Source organism: Linepithema humile, chromosome 1 (assembly GCF_040581485.1).
Source record: "Linepithema humile isolate Giens D197 chromosome 1, Lhum_UNIL_v1.0, whole genome shotgun sequence".
Lineage (NCBI taxonomy): Eukaryota > Metazoa > Arthropoda > Insecta > Hymenoptera > Formicidae > Linepithema > Linepithema humile.
In genome coordinates, this window is record NC_090128.1 from 37,729,005 (window position 1) to 37,739,750 (window position 10,746).

The 10,746-nt window shown below is 29.9% G+C and overlaps 2 protein-coding genes, 1 long non-coding RNA gene and 1 pseudogene across 5 annotated transcripts; 1 reads left to right on the top strand and 3 right to left on the bottom strand.

Annotated features, from left to right (window-relative positions):
* Positions 1–19: 19 nt before the first annotated feature.
* On the top strand, positions 20–1,617 carry LOC137000773 (uncharacterized). 2 transcript variants are annotated; one of them, XR_010890960.1, is made up of 3 exons: positions 20–126; positions 1,200–1,339; positions 1,511–1,617. It is a non-coding gene; the product is annotated as an uncharacterized lncRNA (long non-coding RNA). The 2 variants fall into 2 exon arrangements; XR_010890959.1 differs by having other exon boundaries at positions 1,203–1,339.
* LOC105676657 (odorant receptor 4-like) lies at positions 138–3,149 on the bottom strand. Its single transcript, XM_012374706.2, has 5 exons — positions 2,177–3,149; positions 1,872–1,971; positions 1,533–1,643; positions 1,159–1,314; positions 138–721 (listed from the first exon to the last, which is right to left on the bottom strand). The coding sequence occupies exons 1-5, from the start codon at positions 2,956–2,958 to the stop codon at positions 668–670; spliced, it is 1,203 nt and encodes a 400-aa protein (XP_012230129.1). The 5' UTR covers positions 2,959–3,149; the 3' UTR covers positions 138–667.
* A 683-nt stretch (positions 3,150–3,832) lies between these two features.
* LOC105676658 (odorant receptor 4-like) lies at positions 3,833–8,546 on the bottom strand. Of its 2 annotated transcripts, none has more exons than XM_067358068.1 (5): positions 6,409–8,546; positions 6,135–6,234; positions 5,836–5,946; positions 5,411–5,556; positions 3,833–4,973 (listed from the first exon to the last, which is right to left on the bottom strand). In XM_067358068.1, the coding sequence occupies exons 1-5, from the start codon at positions 7,188–7,190 to the stop codon at positions 4,955–4,957; spliced, it is 1,158 nt and encodes a 385-aa protein (XP_067214169.1). In that variant the 5' UTR covers positions 7,191–8,546; the 3' UTR covers positions 3,833–4,954. The 2 variants fall into 2 exon arrangements, with proteins under 2 accessions (XP_067214169.1, XP_012230130.2); XM_012374707.2 differs by having other exon boundaries at positions 5,401–5,556.
* A 77-nt stretch (positions 8,547–8,623) lies between these two features.
* LOC137000771 (histone-lysine N-methyltransferase SETMAR-like) lies at positions 8,624–10,401 on the bottom strand (annotated as a pseudogene).
* Between the last annotated feature and the right edge of the window lie 345 nt (positions 10,402–10,746).

The following is a 10,746-nucleotide window of genomic DNA, read 5'->3' on the forward strand; positions in this document are numbered from 1 at the left end:
TGTACGTGTAGCGTGCAGAAAGTAACAAAGTTTCTAAGTCAACTTGCTCATCGAGAGTCAGGATTGCTTTCCATATTATTTCTATCTATCAATCGTGTATCTATTTCTGAAGCAAATAAAAATACGGTTGGTATTAACTTTTTCTTTCTTGCATTAAAACTTACAATGCTTGTAATAACGTTGACTAGTAAATAATAGTCACGTTTATATTGTAGAATACTTTGTTAGAGTCTCATACAGAAATCAATAGCGTAACAAAATTGCATGTATTGTTTAATACACTTTTTAATAAAGATGTAGACATATTTTTTATTATTTTTTTAATTGTTAAGTATTATTATAAATTTAAAAAAAATCAAAATAATAAAATAATATATGCTACAATTATGCAATTTAAATAATTATAAATCGATCTTTTAAAAAAATTTAATATATATATATTACACACAATATCTATATGATATCGTATTTTAGCTCTTCAGTATTAGATATATAAAAAATTTTTTATGTGTTTCTGTATAAGAAATATATTTAAATTGAGAATTAAATGTTATACATATTATATAAAGTTTTGATATTTGACACATTTATATCACGTGAATATACACACAATATAATATTATCGTTGAAATATGTAATAAAACAAAAATATTATACAACAGAATATTCAATCAGTTACATTTAGAAGCATATTAAAATATGTTACAGCTGTTTTAACAACCTAAAACGTAATATTGCACAATTATTTTGATAGAAGTTTATCTGATATAATAAATAATTTTTAATAATACGTCATAGATGTGACTTAGACAAATAATCATCTAATAATGTGTTTCAAATAATAAAGCATACAAGTTGAAAATATAAAGTTAAACATAAAGAAAACATAAAATAAAGATATATTATTAAATATATATTATATCTAGTAATAATTTCATTTAATATTACTTTAAAATATAATAGCTCTAATAATTATTAATTTGTTTTTGATACAAAAAATATATATAATATGCATTTAGTATAATAAATCAGTCATAAGTGATTTATATTTGATTAGAGTATATCTAATTTTTTTAAAACACTTAATAATATATTTATCGGTTATGTCATAATAATTGTGAATTTTTTGGTAAATTAAGTGTGTAAAAATAATCTTACATCACCGTATGTCTTGAATGACAAATCCATGATCTTTCCAGCAGTGATCTTGGTGGGCATGTTCGACATGATCATCACCAGCACGATTCCACGTGCTTTCTTATCCGGAAGACGATACCACTCGAGTTCGCATGATGTACTAGCTACTCTCTCCGCCTGTTTATTATTAATATTATCAAGTGTACGTAGCAAAATTTTCTAAGTATAAACATATTTTAATAAAAACACGTTTAACAATTATTTCAAGACGAATGTCATTTTTGTAACTTGCGCAATAGATATAATGTTTCTTTTTATGTTAGAAAATAACAGGGTGTCCCATTTTAAAAATCCCACGTGAATAACTTTTCAGAGAGATATTTTCAAGAACATACCTGTGCGGTAAGCTGTTCACCAGTGTAACAAAACATAAACATATTTATCATCAGGGATGTAATTGTTATAAAATAAGAACACATAGCTATTGGATTACTATTTTCCCACTCCTAAAAATTAATACTTTTATGTTCATAATATCGGTAATTAGAAAACAATTAAAAAAAAATTTTTTACAATAAACTATAAATTGTCATATTTATTTCAAGAGTAATATTTAATCAAGTAATAAATTTCCTTATTATTGTATAATTATTTTAATAATTTCTATTATTTTAATGTTAAAATATTCTTTATTTTTTTGTTATTATAATTTGAAAATTTATAAAATAACGAACCATTATTATACAATATCCCAGCAAACAAACAATTATTGTACATCCCAACAATTCTATTAAACATGCTTGTTGCAAAGTTTCTTCTACCAATTGCAAAAAACTGAAAATATAGTATTAAATTTAAAAAAAAGTTAAATTACAGAAAATAAAAAGTATAATCAATAGTTCCATTTGTGGAACTAACTATAATATAAACTGTTAATTAGTAATATTTAATTAGTAAGTAATCATTTTATTGGTGATAATTTATTTAATAAATTGATTTAGTAAAAACTACAAATTTAAAAAAAATTATTAACACTTACTTTCGTATTCTTATTTGATGCTCCACCATTTTAGCAAGCTTTCTGTCTATTTCTTGTTTCTCTTCCCACTGTTCCTCAACAACATTCTTCATTAGATCCACCAAGATCTTTAATTGACCGCAGGCGTGCATCACAAAGACGGCCGCAAGACCACATATACCTATTGTTATCGAATAAGTAACTATTCCGGATAAAAACTGCATTGCAAAAATCAGCTCGTAAGCGGGGCTGACTTGTATATCGAAAGAAAAAAAATATGCCGGACAAGGCAAAGGTTTAATTGTAATATTTTGCGGGGTAACAATCTTTCCTTTGGACAATGGTAAAATTGATCGAAAGGAGAGTCCGCTGCCATACATAAAAGCTGCGCAAAGTGCAACCAAGCGTCTTCCAGTTCTCGCAGATTCAATCATCGTGTCCCGTGCGTCCATGCTAGTGACGAACTTCCAATCTTCTTCAATGTGCTTCAGGCAACGTCTGATTTCTCTTTCGCGAAGTATCAAACTGCTGTATTTACCGCTGGCCATAAAGCCGTAGAGAATTAGAGGAATAGTTTGAATTCTAACGCGCGTTCTTTGCTCGATCAACCAGAAAAGGACACCGGGGATCAGAACGCCATAAAGAAGAACATAAGAAACCAAGATCAACAAGAACTTCCAAGCTTTTTCACTGATGGATCTTCTTTTGTTGAAAGACGGCCAAACTCCTAGCAGACTCAAAACGTTACGCGTTAATTGTGTAATGTACATAATATCATCTTGGTAATGTTTGTTTCGCAACATGTTTCTGTCAATGCTGCGTAAAATCCATAAAGCAAATTGAATCACGACTGAATTGTTGGAACAAAATAACGTCGACAAAGTAAATTTACCGCTTGCTTGCGCTTGCGCGCTTTAAAGGCTTAAATGTTGCATGAAAAAGAGGGTTCGAAAGCAAGAAAGTTTGCAAGCCAACTTTCATATCGCGAATCGAGATTGCTTTCCACGGAAAGTATTTCTGTTTGACAACATGTATTTTTTTTTTTTTTTTCAAGCAACCTGGTGAATGATTAGCTTTAACTTTGTTCCTTCCTGCATCAAACCACGTGTACCCATCAGGTCGTTAACCGATGAATAATATTATGAAAATAGCTTTGATTACGAAGTACTTTTCGATGTACTCAATATAGACATGTCAAAATGTGTAGTAACACGTTAATAGAATAAATAAATTTAGTTATATTTATTTGCACGATGTTTTATGTTTTATGATAAAATTTTGAAGAAAAAATGTGAACTTGTTAAACTAATGGTTGCGTGAAGAAAAAGAAATTAAGTAGTAAATGATTTTTATAGAAAGTATTTGGCATTCGTTTATCAAGTTTTTTAATTTTTTGAAAAATAATCGCGTTTGACGTTATTGATCTCTCTATTGCTACTATCGTACCTGAAATCTGCAATGCTGACACGTGAGTGAAAATTTTGATTGTGTTGTACCTCAATAAGTATTTTGGCTTTTATATACAATAGATGTGTTCTGAAATCATACTTTATCACAACAAACATTTTAAAGAAGAAACAGTCAGATTATATAGTTCTGTCAAATCACTATTGTCATTTCTACTATAAATAAGTATTAAAATTCAATCAATATAATAGAATAAAAAATTCAAATATCTTACAATAGTCGTAATAATAATATGACAATTTTCGTAAAGATCTAATTTTTTTATCAAAAAAGAAAGTTTTTTTATTAGAAGTCAATTAAAAGCAAATGTGTTAACATTCTGCAAAAAAAGTTTATTAATATGATATTAGTGTTATTAAGATGCAGTTTCGGCTTTATAAAATATTAATTATAGCAAAGCAACTGTATTTGTAATACAATACATTTTAAAATAAAAATTATTGTTGTTGTGTATCGCTACGTGATCACTGCAATTCTATGATCAAAATGTATAGTGCACTTATATGGTGCTTTGCACAATAATTTGTAAAGAATAGTTTTTACTAGCCTAATGCATCAGAGATTTAAATAGCGCGTACAATAAATTTTTAAATAAAATAGTGTTTTAAAGCACCAAAAAAACACAATAAAAGAAGTAATAAAAAAATAATTCATTTTGGTTTCATATTTGTTAAATTTTCTCGACTTTTTTAGAAAAAAAATTATACATTTAATGATGAAAAAATATATTTAAATAAAAAATATATATACAGGATGATCCACGGAACTATACCGGGTTCTAGCACTTGTTTTGTTCAAGATAGAAAAATATAGTAGAGGCAAAAGTTAAATGACATAACATGTCATAAAATTTCATAAAATTTTTTTATTGATTCATTTTTTTTAAGTGCAACGATACACCAGAAAAGTACAAACTTTCCACTTTTCCACTTTATCTTACTTAACTTCCACTTTTTCTTACTCAACTTTCCACTTTTTTAAAAAATAGAATTATATATTTGCATTTTTATAGTGCAACATTAAATACGAAAACTTAACTTACTTACGAAAAATATAAGTCCATAAAAAATTCTTCATGTTATGCTATTTAATGTTTGCCTGCACTATTTTTTCAATTTTTAACAGTATAAGTGCTAGAACCAGATCCAGTTCTGTGAACCACCTTGTATATATGTAATCGTATAAATGTATAATACATTGCGCTTAATTTTTATATTTTTCACATTCATGTTATTGACATATTTTGTTACCAAAACCAATGCTTAAATTGCAATTTTAGCGGTTAGAACAGAAATATTCAGTCAGTTACATTTCGAAGCATATTAAAGTACGTCACAGCTGTTTTAACGACCTAAAACACAATTACTTGCAATTATTTCATTATTATTTATATATATAAATATTAATGTAAAAATAATAAAATGCAAATAATAAACATCATATACTTGAATAATATACAAATATAAAACAATATACATTAATTGAACATGTTTTTATAATATAAATAAATTTAATTATACATATTTTTATAAAATTAATGCGAAATTTAAGATTATTCACTCTTATTGATTTATTTACAACATAAAAATATACGCAATAACCACAAAGATTATAAATTGTAAAAAATTTAATTATAATTTATTTTATAATTAACTTTTTATTGATTTTATTGTAATATCACATGATAAACGTTTAATAAGAAATTATTATTTTATCATAATTATTTCAAATTTCTGAACAGATAGAATGGTGCATTTGAGTGTATTATATGTTCTTACATCACCGTACGTCTTAAACGATAGATCCATCATCTTCCCAGCAGTAATTTTAGTAGGTAAGTTCGACATAATCATAACCAACACGATCTCACGCGCTTTTTTGTCTGGAAGACGATACCATTCAAGTTCGCCTGATGTAGTAGCTACTTTTTCCGCCTATTATAAATATTATAACATATTTGTTGCAGCATTTCATCAATTCAAATATCATTTTTTTACATATTTTTGATTGTTTCTTGAAGATATAAATTATTTTTGTAGTTTGCGTAACACATAAAAAAATTTTACTTAGGTATTGTCATTATACGTCAACATCATATCGCTCATTTGCTGCAACAATGACATAACTAAAAATTTGCCGTTTTTGAGCAAATAAGCGATATATAGTGAAATCTGTTTCCAAAAGATTTGATGAATTATTATAAGAAGACATACCTGAGTAGTTAGCTGTTCACCCGTGTAACAGAACATAAACATATTTATCATCAGAGACAAAAGTGCTATAAAATAAGAAGACATAGCGATTGCGTTGCTTTTCTCCCATTCCTGTAAATGTATTATCTTTATATAAATGGTCAGATGTGTGAGAAAGTGTAAAATTATATTTTTTATAGTAGACTCTGAATTGTTGTACTTTTACCATTTTTATTTTTATGTTATTTATGTTATTATTCCTACTTAATTAAACGCATTGAAAGATTTTTTGATTTTAGTTCGGATACAATATTACAAACCATTATCATGCAATATCCAAGAACGCAAACGATTATAGTGCACCCCATTAATTCTATCAAACATATTTGTTGTAGAGTATGTTCCACCAATTGTAAAAAACTGAAATATGGTTATCGATGGCATGAAATCGGAACTTTCAACTCGAAAAATAGGAAATAAAAAGAAGAACTACAATTCAATGTGCAAAACACGATATTAATTGTTGTTTAGCAAATAAATAATATCACACACGCAACAGAGATTCAATAACAAACCAACAGTTACAAAACTCACCTTCGTATTCTTATCTGGTGTTCGACTATCTTTGCCAGTTTTACATCCACGTCTTGTGTTTCCTGCCATTTTTCTTCGACGAGATGCTTCATGAGACTTATCAGGATTCTCAGTTGACCGCAAGCGTGCATCGCAAACACAGCGGCAAGGCCACACGCACCAGTTGTAATCGAGTAAGTGACTAAACCTGACAAGAACTGCATCGCAAAAATAATCTCGTAATTGGGGCTAACTTGTGCATTAAAGGAAAAAAAGTAACCCGGACAAGGCAGCGGTTTAATCGTGACGTTCTGCGCGGTGACCATCTTTCCTTTGGACAACGGCAGAATCGATCGAAAGGAAAGTCCGCTACCGTACATGAAAACTCCGCAAAGTGCGACCAGATGTCTTCCGGTCTTTGCAGATTCGATCATTATTTCACGTGCGTCTGTACTGATAACGTTTTTCCAATCTTCCTCGATGTGCTTCAAACAGCGCTTTATCTGTCTTTCGCGAAATATCAAATTGCCGTACTTGCTTATGGCCATTAAACCGTAAAGAAGTAAAGGAATTGTTTGAATTCTGACTCGCGTTCTCTTTTCTATTAGCCAGAAAAGGATGCCGGGGATCAGGACGAAGCAGAGAAAAATATAAGAGGCAGAGATCAGCAGAAACTTGGATATTCTTTTGCTGGTAGATCTCTTTTTGTTGAAGGATGGCCAAACTCCGAGTGTGATTAGAACGGTACGCGTTAATTGCGTGATGTACATAATATCATCTTGATAATATTTATTAAACGGCATTTTTTCGTAGATTTTATAAGTTGCCCGGAATTTGTTATTTAGAAGATAAATGTAAACTGTCGTACAAATTATTGGAAATTGTGTGAGGTCTAGACGCGTGCTGGATCACGACTGATCCTTGCGACAGAAAACTGTCGATAAAGTAAGCTTACCGTACGATCGCGCTTGCGCGTTTTAATAATATATTATAAACGTTGCGTGCAAATTTTAAAAAGTTTCCAAGTCAATTTGCTCATCGGGGGTTGAGATGCTTTTCACGGAAAGTATTTCTGTTTCACAACATGTATCCCTCTTTTAAACAACTAGAAATATTATTGGCTTTAACTTTGCTTTCTCCTCTTCAAATCAAATCTCACGGCTTACCTGTCGGAACATTGACCCGCGAGTAACAGTTCCGAGTAAGTAATAATAGTAAAAAATAATACATAGTCTATTAGATTTTAATACAATGTTTGCATATAAAAGCCCGCATGTAGTATTTATATATTAACATATGCATATTACAATGTTTTTGCACAATAAAACAAAATAAATATGAAATTATATTTACCTATAGCTGCGCAGTATCTTATATTTTGAGAAAAAAATATGTGGAAAAAGAAAGAACAATGATTAAACTTGTACTTGCGTGAGGAAAAGAGATTGAAAGCAGCAAATTATTTCTATGGAATTGTATGTACATTTTGATATGCTAACGCTTATCAAGTTTTTTTATTTTCTGGAAACAAAGTATGATTTTACCGACGTTGTTATTTGCATTCCTAGAAGCTGCAATTTTAATGGGTAAGTAAAAGTGCCGATTGTATTGTATGCCATCGAGTGTGTGTCTTGACGTTCACAGAGATTCTATTTTTATCTCTTTTTACGATAATTATTTTAAAGAAAAATCTGTTGCTCAGATTGTATACATTTTCATTTATCTTCTAAATAACAAATTCCGGACAACTTATAAAATCTATGAAAAAATGCCGTTTAATGAATATTATCAAGATGATATTATGTACATCACGCAATTAACGCGTACCGTTCTAATCACACTCGGAATATAATTTTGTCAATTTACTATTTTTATTTCGGTGTTTTATATTTCTATGTAGACTGCGTCTCTACAAGTGAGTGTTTAAATTTATCCGACAACTGATCTAACAAGTAAAGCTATCCAACTGTCACTCACCAATCGGAATAAAACTTTGCACACTTATAAAGCATGAAAAAATAGTAAACACGTATGTTTTCATTTTTCCTAAAAACACTTTTTACCCCCTCTACCGTATATGGGCAATATACAGGGTGCTTCCGCAACATACAGATCAGTAAGTTGGGTTGCCTATTTGTTTATCGGCAGGGGCATGCTTTACCGGCCGTGCAGAATAAGGTTAGATCGCAAGTCCGGCGGAAAATAAAGCAAAAGAAATTTGAGTTTTACCATTCTGGTATAGTGTAAGATTTAATAATATATATATAATAGGAGTTGTTTAATAATAGAAATATTAATAACAACATAATAATAAAATTAGTAATCATTAAACGATTATTAAACAAATAACACAAACACAATTTACAAAATAGAGATAAATAATATTTTTTTATTTAAAACATGCTTATAACAAATGTTCTATTAAATTACCAGCTTCTTCTGAGCATAACGTGATTCTGCGTATGAAATTTTCTCTCACTCTATTTAATGTGGCAAGAGTGTTTTCTGCGTTCACATGCGTTTCGTATTCTATTTTGCAAATCTTCTTAATTTGCTAGCAGTTTCATATATTTTATTTTTTAAAAAGCTCCACACGAAAAAATCCATGGGCGTAAGATCTGGAGACCATAGTGGCCACACTGAGGACTATGAAGTCCGATCCATCTTCCTGGAAATTTTTTATTTAAAATTGTTCTCGCTACAAGAGACGTGTGAGCGGGATGTCCATCCTGTTGGAAAACCATTTCTAGTTTATTAGCTAGTGGCACATCTTCCAAAAGCTCGTCGAGTCAATGGAGAAGAAATTGTGAATAATATTGTGCATCCACATTTCCTTCGATAAATTCAGGGCCGATGACATGATCTCCTACGATTCCGAGCCACACATTTACAGTCCACCTACTTTGAAAATTGTGTTCCTTTACACAATGTGGATTCTGCTCTGCATAATGATGCTTATTATGACGATTTATCTGCTTATGACTTCCGAAAATTGCTTCATCGGTCCACAAAATGTTTTTTAAAAAGATGTCATTTCTGGCATCATTAAAATCCACTTGCAGAAATTGAATAATTTAGTATAAAGTTGACGATGTAAGTTGATAAATGGTAACAATGTGTCTGGTATATTATAAAATAATAAAAGAATAAAAAATTTAAACAAACTAACGTGATCAATAATCCATTCACAGAAATTTAAACGTCGTGGCATATCAGCAGGTACAAGTTTGTGTGTCGTATGTTTTTTGAATGGATGCAAACCCAGCGAATGTTTAATTATTTTATGAACCGTAATGTGGTTCATGTTTGGATCCGCAGCAATAGCTCTCGTGCTTGTGTGAGGATTTCTGACAACAGCTTGTTGAACTGCATCAATTATTTCCTGATTTCTTTGTGGAACATGGAGCGGCTTGCAAGATTTACGAAATTGTCCATTTGTTCTTAATCTTTCTTCAAGGCAATGAAAAAAACTGTGGTTTGGGTGGCGTATGTCCGGAAACTTTCGAGCGTAAAGTGCAGCTGCTTGTCTTTGATTCATTTGACACTCGCCGTAAATAAGAATCATGTCCGTTAATTCGTCAAACGAATAGTGATTTCGTTCCGGTTCCATTATGTTAACTCAATTTTTAACGCGTTTTAACTTGTATAATGTATAAATTGTAAAAATGTAATCGTAGGAGATCACATTATCGGCCCTGAATTTATAGAAGGAAATGTGAATGCACATTATTATTCACAATTTCTTCTCCACCGACTCGACAAGCTTTTGGAAGATGTGCCACTAGCTAATAGGCTAGAAATGGTTTTCCAACAGGATGGACATCCCGCTCACACGTCTCTTGTAGCGAGAACAATTCTAAATAGAAAATTTCCGCGGAGATGGATCGGGCTTCATGGTCCTCAGGAGTGGCCACCACGGTCTCCAGATCTTACGCCCATGGACTTTTTTGTGTGGGGATATTTAAAAAATAAAATCTATGAAACTTTGCCAGCAAATCAAAAAGATTTGCAAAATAAAATACGAAACACATGCGCAGAAATCACTCCTGCCATATTAAATAGAGTGAGAGAAAATTTCATGCGCAGAATTATGTTATGTTTAGAAGAAGATGGTAATTTAATAGAACATTTATTATAAGCATTTAAATAAAAAAATTATTTAATTTATTAATCTTTAATTGTTAATTATTAATAACCCTATTATTAATAACTTTTATTATTTATTTATTTATTAAAAAAATATTATTTATATTTATTTTGTAAATTGTGTTATTTGTTTAATAATCGTTAAATGTTTACTAATTTTATTATTATGTCGTTATTAATATTTCTATTATTAAACAACTCTTATTATATATA